The sequence below is a fragment of the Nicotiana attenuata genome, unplaced genomic scaffold, assembly GCF_001879085.1.
Source record: "Nicotiana attenuata strain UT unplaced genomic scaffold, NIATTr2, whole genome shotgun sequence".
NCBI lineage: Eukaryota > Viridiplantae > Streptophyta > Magnoliopsida > Solanales > Solanaceae > Nicotiana > Nicotiana attenuata.
Genome location: NW_017670684.1, coordinates 222,389 through 230,547, shown reverse-complemented (window position 1 = coordinate 230,547; position 8,159 = coordinate 222,389). Strand labels below are relative to the sequence as shown.

Sequence of the window (8,159 nt, the reverse complement as noted above, 5' to 3'; positions counted from 1 at the left end):
TTAAAGGCCACCTGACCGTCAATTGGTTTTGTGACTCTTTACAATTTTTTTTTTAGTTTTATGATCCTACCTCTTTTTGGGAGATTTATTTTTACACATAAGAAATTTGTTTTTTACGCATAAAAAATCTAAAAAGATAATTTCTTAATTTTAAAATTATAAAAGGGCATTGAACAGATAGCGCCTAATTTTGCAATTTCAACCCATATGAGAGTTCTAATTTCAGATTTTCAATGTCTCTCATTCCTAAATTTGCTGGACCAGTGATCATTTCAATACATGTACATCTTCAACCAAAAAATATTCAAATGCAATTTTAACAGCTTTAACGTCTAAGAGTTCTACATACTCCTTTGTTAATTTATGATAACATATCGTTTTAATGAAAGAAATTTAAACAATTATCCAAGTCATCACTTTAAATAATCTATGGATTGTTTTCGGTTTATGAGGAAGAATATTTGCTTGAACAATGCGATGTTTGATTAAGAAAAAATACTTATAACTAGAGCTTAGACAAGTTAAAAGTATAAAACGTAAAATATGATTAGTCAGTCTCTCTTGGATTGTAGGCAAAACAAAATATCAAACACATGCTCGTCGTACTAATTACCAAAATTGGAAACACAATGTCAATGGCAGCAACTTTCTCTCCAGAACCAATCTTTTCCTTCATAGAAATGGCCAATACCATTTCCGAACTCCACCAATCTCACGCTTTCCTGCTCAAATCCGGCCTCTTTCGTAACCCTTTTGCCGCTAGCCGCCTCTTAACCAAAGCCACTACACTTCCCACTTCTTCCTCCGTCGACACCCTTTCATATGCTCTTTCCATTTTCACTCACATCGAAGAACCTAACTCATATACCTACAACACTATCATCCGTGCTTATTCCACTAGCTCTTTTCCGCAACTCTCGCTCATAATCTTCCTCAAAATGTTAAATGCTGTACATAAAGTTTTCCCTGATAAGTACACTTTTACATTCATTGTAAAAGCTTGTGCTACTATAGGAAATGCTAAACAAGGTGAACAAGTTCATGGTTTAGTGACAAAAATTGGACTTGAGGAAGATGTGTATGTGTATAACACTTTAATTCATATGTATGCGAAATGTGGGTGTTTTGGAGTTTCGCGTGGTATGATTGATGGGTTGGTTGAAGATGACGTTATAGCATGGAACGGGTTGTTGAGTGTGTTTGCTGAAAGGGGGTTGTTTGAGTTGGCAAGAGAGTTGTTTGATGAAATGCCTGTGAAGAATGTTGAATCTTGGAACTTTATGGTTTCTGGTTATGTGAATGTTGGGCTGGTGGATGAAGCAAGGAAAGTGTTTGATGAAATGTTGGTGAAAGATGTTGTTTCGTGGAATGTTATGATTACTGGGTATACTAAGGCTGATAGGTTTGCTGAAGTTTTGGCTCTTTTTGAGGATATGCTGAGAGCTAAAGTGAAGCCTGATAATTGTACACTTGTGAATGTGCTGTCTGCTTGTGCTGGTGTTGGATCTCTGAGCCAGGGAAAGTGGATTCATGCTTATATCGAGAGGAACGGGATCGAGGTTCACGATTTCCTTGCTACTGCTCTTGTAGATATGTATTGCAAATGTGGATGTATTGAGAAAGCTCTGGAGGTGTTTATTGGTACTTCGAGAAAAGATATTAGTACTTGGAATGCAATGATTGCAGGGTTAAGCAACCATGGGTATTTGGATGATGCATTAAAGACTTTTGATGAACTCATTGCTGATGGTATTAAGCCCAATGAGGTCACTTTTGTAAGCGTTTTGTCTACTTGCAGTCAAGGGGGCTTATTAAGCGAGGGGCGCAGGATTTTCGATCTCATGATTAGTGAATATAGAATTCAGCCTACGCTCGTGCATTATGGTTGCATGGTTGATTTACTTGGCCGGTTTGGATTATTAGAGGAGGCTGAAGAACTCTTAAGCAGATTGCCAGTGAAAGAAGCTCCTGCAATTTGGGAGTCCCTGTTGAGTGCTTCCAGAAGCCACAATGATGTTGAATTGGCAGAGCGCATCGCTACCAAACTTTTAGAGCTTGATCCCCACGACAGTGCTGGTTATGTTCAACTATCAAATGTCCTTGCATCTATGGGGAGATGGGATGATGTTAGGGAAGTGCGGAGGAAGATGAGAAGTGAGGGAGTGACTAAAGAGCCCGGTTGTAGCATGATTGAAGTGGATGGAGTTGTTCACGAGTTCTTGGCTGGTGAAGGGATAATACTGTAACATGGACAAAAGACTTCTTGTGTAAGGCCATCAATCTGAAATAGTACTAATAGCTCTATAAGCGCTGCATCCAGTCTTCAGAGGATGCTGAATTTTCCATTTGTCGTGCGTGCTTGCTACTACTGTGGTACTAAAATTTTGCTGACCTGCTTCTACTACAGCCTTCAAGCGATTTCTTTAATACTCTCTCTTACTTTTCAGGCTGCTAGATGGGAATTATAGTATGTAGACGTGAGCGGTACCTTAAGAACCACTGATTATGCAAACTGTTGAAAAGGATAGAGTTTATCTTCTTTATACAGACCAAAACATTTGCTTATATTGGTAGAAATAGCTCTCCAGTGCAACAGAAGCAAACAGTTTGTTGTAAATTATATAGCAAGCAGCTACCCTGAACTTGTGTCAGAAGAAGCAATCAAAAACATAAATATAACATATCTCGAAAATAAAGTTTATCATTCCTTCCCAAGATTTTCTCTCGTTCATAATGTATAAGTATTTCTTATCATTTGGATGTTTTTTTTTTGGTATAAATTTCTTATCCATCAGTTAATGCATTGGCATCCAGATGCAGATGGAAATTCTGGCTGCCAGATTCTAGTCGCAATTAACTCCTTGTTAATTCCATAGTAAAAGGAGCTAATTCATCTTGATGAACGATGAACTGTTGTGTTCATTGCCCTGGCAAATGTATAAACCATCAAGCTTGATTGCTCTTTGGAAATTTCAGAATGCAAAGCCTGTTTTCAATAGTTTTTCCCCATTTTAGTATAAAAGACATAGTAATAATTTAAAACAATAAACATACTCCTAAGAGAGGATAGTACCTATAACTTATTTACATTTGCATGAAGTTAAGCAATTCCCAAGTCATCAGAACAACAGCAATTCTGCAATCCTGCTCCAATATTGACCTGGTTCAGCTCAAACCATACCTGCCGAAAGACCTTGATAATGAGAACATGGTATTCATCGCAGTTCAGTGTCAGATAACAAGCCAATAACTCTTCAAGCTCCTCTGAGTTTTTTATCCCTCTCTGTGTTATCATCTCAATCATCGACTCTCTGAAGTCCCTAAAAGGGTCAAATGAACTCTTTACAACAGCATAGCTATCGAAAACTGTCCTGTCTCCTCCCGATCTCTCCTTTGTCTCTTGTCTCATCTTCATCTTTGCTTTCTTCATGTCTTCAAGAGCTTTGATTCTGCATTCTATCTTGGCTGTTGTTCTTGGTGAATATGCTCTGAGTTTAACACCATGTTTTCGTCTTCTCTTCTGGTTTATGTACACTGATTTTCTCTGCTGATATTCGCTTTTCTCTGACATTTGTTTGATCTTCATGTCTTTCATCTCTAGGCATTCTGATTCAAATTCTTCTTCAGACAATTCATCAGCTTCTTCCTCCAGATTCAGAGATTCAAACATGTAAGTTTCCTCGACTGTATTCTGCCTGGAATCAGTCACGCTCTTCGTCTTTCTTGTACAATAGGCTGTTGATTTCTCCTTCCTCTTTTGCATTACCTTCTCATTCTCGGGCTCTATTTCGAATATATCTTTCTCTATCACCTCTGTTGCTCTTTCTTCTTCTTCTTCTTGATCAGGTTCTCTAGCATTTTCTGCTATTCTCTCCTCCAGAGCTTTTCTACTCAGTTTCCTCAACTTCTCATCTCTAACAGAATTCCTCTTTCTGTTGCTGAATTCTGCTTCTTTCTGTGAAATCCACATTTTCTTGGGCTTTTCCGTTATCTTTCTTGAAACCATATAATTGAACTTGTGATCCTCTTCTCCCAAAAGAATCTTGGAATTCCAAGCCGAAAATTGATCACATTCATCATAAGAACCATTCCAGAGTGGGTTCTGAATCTGCTGATTCTGATGATAAGCTTCAAATCTATCTTCAGTAAAAGAAAGCCTCCAATAAGGATCATCATCATCATATCCACCATAGAATCTGCCTTCTTTCAGGCTAACATTCGTCGTCGGCGAAGTCAAAGAAGTCAAATTCACCTTGCCCTTTTGCTTCATTTTTGCTGCTTCTTGATTCTCAGTCTTGCCATTCTTCTTTTGTTTGAATTTTGAGAGCCAAGAAACAGGGAAAACATGATTGATCAATGAAGATGAAGGCTTCTTCTTTCCCCACTTCATCTTTCACTATGAAAAAGAAGCAGCAGAAAATGGAAGTTTTGCTAAATTTTTTGTGAATGGTCTTTCTTGGAGTTAGCAGAGGGAAAAAGAAGTGCAATAGAAGCAGTTAAGGGGGACAGTTAGGCTGTTAAATAGAGACGTGGGATTCATGTTGGAGGAAGGTGTGCACTTTTTTAGGTTGTGTGTGTTGCTTTTAGAAATTGTATTTGCACTATTTAGTTCAAAAGAAAGGCCCGCCATTTGGAAATCTTGTGACCACTTACCCACTTCTTCCTACTTTCTAGTAAGTATTTGTACCTAGAAGCTTTTGCAGAATTGCTGTTCTATCTTCAAGGAACCAAATTCACTTGGTCTCCTACCTAAAGTCATTACCCTCAAGTCCTTTTTACTTTTTTGTCTTTTATTTTCTTCCACATATATATATCGATAGGTTACCAAATTATTCTTACTATAAATAGTTACATGTTGGTGTGGATCATTTAACTCTTGGTGCTATTTGGTATGAGAATGCTATACATTGTGAAGTTAAACCATATATTTATAGCCAGCAAAGCATATCGCCAAATAGGATTGTTGGGAGCTTTTCACACAATAAGTGTGAATTCGATTTCCATTATTCCTATGTAGTAGATTTTTTTTTTTGTTTTTTTGTTTTTTACAAAAAGTAATGGAATTCACAAGGACTGGCGAAAATGCTGGAAGTTAGTAATATTTCCAGTTTGTTATAATTGTGTTTAGATTCATCATATTATGATTAAAAAAAAGGACCGTATCACAAATTAATAATATAAAATAGTTTCAACTTTTTTTTTTGTTTGGAAAATCACGTATCCATATTTTATGGTGAAGAATTCTGTAATAGTGGTTGAGTCATGAGAAACTCTTTTGTTATGCAAAAGATCGGTGTTTTCAAATAGTGAGGCTTATGACTTCACATTAGTTCATCAAATGTTTCTTATTCTTGTCCGCGAGTTATTGAAATCAGTCTTTTTCTTTTTCAAGATTAACTGATTAAGGAATCAGAGGAGCATTTAAACGACAGAATTTAATATCTAAATTGAATAAGAGGAGGTTCGTTCTGAAGTTGTCGAGAAGATTATTAGACGTTCATAACTTTGAATAATTAGCCAACTCCCTAGGATTTTATCATCTCAACCCTAAGGACAAAAGGTAGTTTATTTTTTATGGATATCAGCATCACGAGCATCCCAAAATTGCAGGTGATATTGGTAAAAGCTTTAGTTTGATGAAGGACGCATACTAGGGCCCGAAATTTTACACTTTAGTTCTACCTTAAACATGATTTAGCTTTGTCTTTTGTTTTGTAGATTAGGTTCCTTCTTTTGCTTTTAGCTTTGTCTTTAGTAAATTGACCTTAACTTTGGCTAATAATGATATGCTCATTACCGATTTTTACACAGTTTGATTGAGACTCGCATTTCAATCAGCAAATTATGGGCCTACGTTGCTTTGTCTTTAGAGAATTGACATAGGCTCAATATGACATCCAATATGTAGAAATTGGGGATTTTTACCTAGCTATACTATAATAGAAACCTATTTACTATCTTTATTTAGGTTCTATGTTAATTACTTTATATACCTATATTTACTACTTTTATACAAAATCATAAAAAGGAGGAAATGAAACATACTTTAAATATAGCGCATCAGTTACACATAAACCCCCTACATTTAAGATTCTTCTATTTTCTTTAACAATTACCCATATTTGTACTTAACCACCGTGAGAATTCTCCCGCTGATATCTGATTTCTCTCTTGTTTTGAATCTTGTTATCTTATTTTCTAAACTTGTATGTCACTTGTATATGATACATCAATACCCAAAACAATACTTGAAACAATACTAATACAATTATAGTACGATTATATTAGATTTTTAGTGTAGAGTTGTGATTGAAACTTGAAGAAGATGAAGATCATAATTGTATCACAATTTTTCGGAAATGTATCACGATTGTATTATAATTGTATATGTATCATAATTGTTGAAGGGATAGTATTATAAATGTATGATAATTGTATATTCATTGTATATCCATTGTATATTGTTACGAACAGTTGTGAATTCGTGAAGAATATCATAATTTGTATCACAAATATATATAATTATATATTAATTTATTAGTATTGTACCGGGTATTATTTTGGATATTAATGTACCATATACAAGTTAGACACAACTGTGATACAAATATGATACAATTATGTTTTAGGCATTGATGTATTTGATATAATTCAAATACAATTATGATAAAATTATCATACAATTCCTGAATATTTCTTCATTTTCATTGTTGTCCAATCTCCCAGCAAAAGAACGATACAATTGATGATTTTTAATAATATAAAGCTGTCGGCAATGGTGGGAAGAGAAAAGATGGAGATTCTGGCGTAAATTAAGGAATTTTGATGTGAAAAAGGAAGAAGAGAGAAGAGGAGATGGGAAAAAAGAGAGAAGGAAATGATGTAATTGAATGCACTAATAATGGGGCGTGAGATTTTTAAGGAGCAATCTACATAATTTGTAAGAAAAACCTAGATACTTATTAAAAACTAGAAAACATAGAGAAGATAGGTAATTAAGTTTCTAATATAGTATAATTAGGTAAAAATCCCTAGAAATTGCCTTTCTTCTTGGCCCAAAACTCAAGGTTCCTAAATGTCCAAGATCTAAAAGGGCATTAGGATTAATCCTTTACACAAAGACATAAGAAGGGGGCCTTGGAATTATGTGACTTTTCGGTCATGGGATCGTAGAATCAGAATGATAAATTTTTAGGTGGGTTCGAGTCCAAGAATCATCCATTGATGCAAACATTGAGATAAATTATTTAAATCACACTTCTTTGTGGTACGACTCTTCCCAGGACTCTACATGAATGCGGAAAACTTCAGTGCACTGGGGTATCTTCTTTTACTACAAAGGACATAATTCTTTTCATCCTCCCCCTTCCTCAACTTTGTTTTTCTTTTGAAGAAAACAAAGTTCTACATACCAGAAGAATGCGATTGCTATATTCTTTTTTTCTGAATTTTTTAATTTTTTTTGGTAAATAAGAATTTTATTACCAAGTAGCAATATTTACAACTCATCTAAACTATTACAAAATTTGCCTAGAATATCACCTACTGGACATGCAGCCCCAGTAAGATGATATCTAGCATTCACTTCTTTTATAACTCCATCAACTTCCACTATTGTGTTCTATTCTAACTAATTTCCGGATACCAGTTCAAAGTAGTCATCACCTTATCTAGATAAGGGAACCTTGCTGCCCTTATGTGCACTTCCCGGATAATATGATTGATTAAAGAGGTGGCTGTCATTCTCTTCTTCTGAAAAATCACAAAATTCCTCTCCTGCCAACAATGATACACTGCTGCTGCTAGTGTCATTCTACATATAGCTGCTCTTGCATTCTTGCCTTTAGTCACCTTTACCATCCATGTAATCTCTTCTTGCCAGTTGTGGTGTGATCTTTGAATCCCTTGCCATCTCAGCAGACCATTCCATATCTTCCCTGTAATCTCACACTTGAAGAATATATGCTGCATTGTCTCATTTTCCTTATTACACAGAGAGCATGTTTGATCTATATCTACCCCCCATCTTGCCAGCCTATCTTTGGTAGCTAGCCACTGTTGTGTTGCTAGTCTCAATATGAATATCCACTTTGGCTGTCCTTGATTATTGCACACTAGTTTCCTCCATGTTACTTTTTGAAATACACCTTGTAATGATC

At 35.5% G+C, this 8,159-nt stretch overlaps 2 protein-coding genes across 2 annotated transcripts; one reads left to right on the top strand and one right to left on the bottom strand.

Moving 5' to 3' along the window:
* The first annotated feature begins 510 nt into the window (after nt 1–510).
* On the top strand, nt 511–3,683 carry LOC109242274 (pentatricopeptide repeat-containing protein At4g18840). Its single transcript, XM_019409138.1, has 2 exons — nt 511–2,267; nt 3,602–3,683. The coding sequence occupies exon 1, from the start codon at nt 594–596 to the stop codon at nt 2,244–2,246; it is 1,653 nt and encodes a 550-aa protein (XP_019264683.1). The 5' UTR covers nt 511–593; the 3' UTR covers nt 2,247–2,267; nt 3,602–3,683.
* Nucleotides 2,596–4,915, bottom strand: LOC109242275 (transcription repressor OFP5). Its single transcript, XM_019409139.1, has 2 exons — nt 3,074–4,915; nt 2,596–2,986 (listed from the first exon to the last, which is right to left on the bottom strand). The coding sequence occupies exon 1, from the start codon at nt 4,388–4,390 to the stop codon at nt 3,101–3,103; it is 1,290 nt and encodes a 429-aa protein (XP_019264684.1). The 5' UTR covers nt 4,391–4,915; the 3' UTR covers nt 2,596–2,986; nt 3,074–3,100.
* Between the last annotated feature and the right edge of the window lie 3,244 nt (nt 4,916–8,159).

What these genes read in the sequence shown, in the direction of transcription:
- LOC109242274 (XM_019409138.1), top strand. Translation starts at nt 594, where the DNA reads ATGCTCGTCGTACTAATTACCAAAATTGGAAACACAATGTCAATGGCA.
- LOC109242275 (XM_019409139.1), bottom strand. Translation starts at nt 4,390, where the DNA reads ATGAAGTGGGGAAAGAAGAAGCCTTCATCTTCATTGATCAATCATGTT.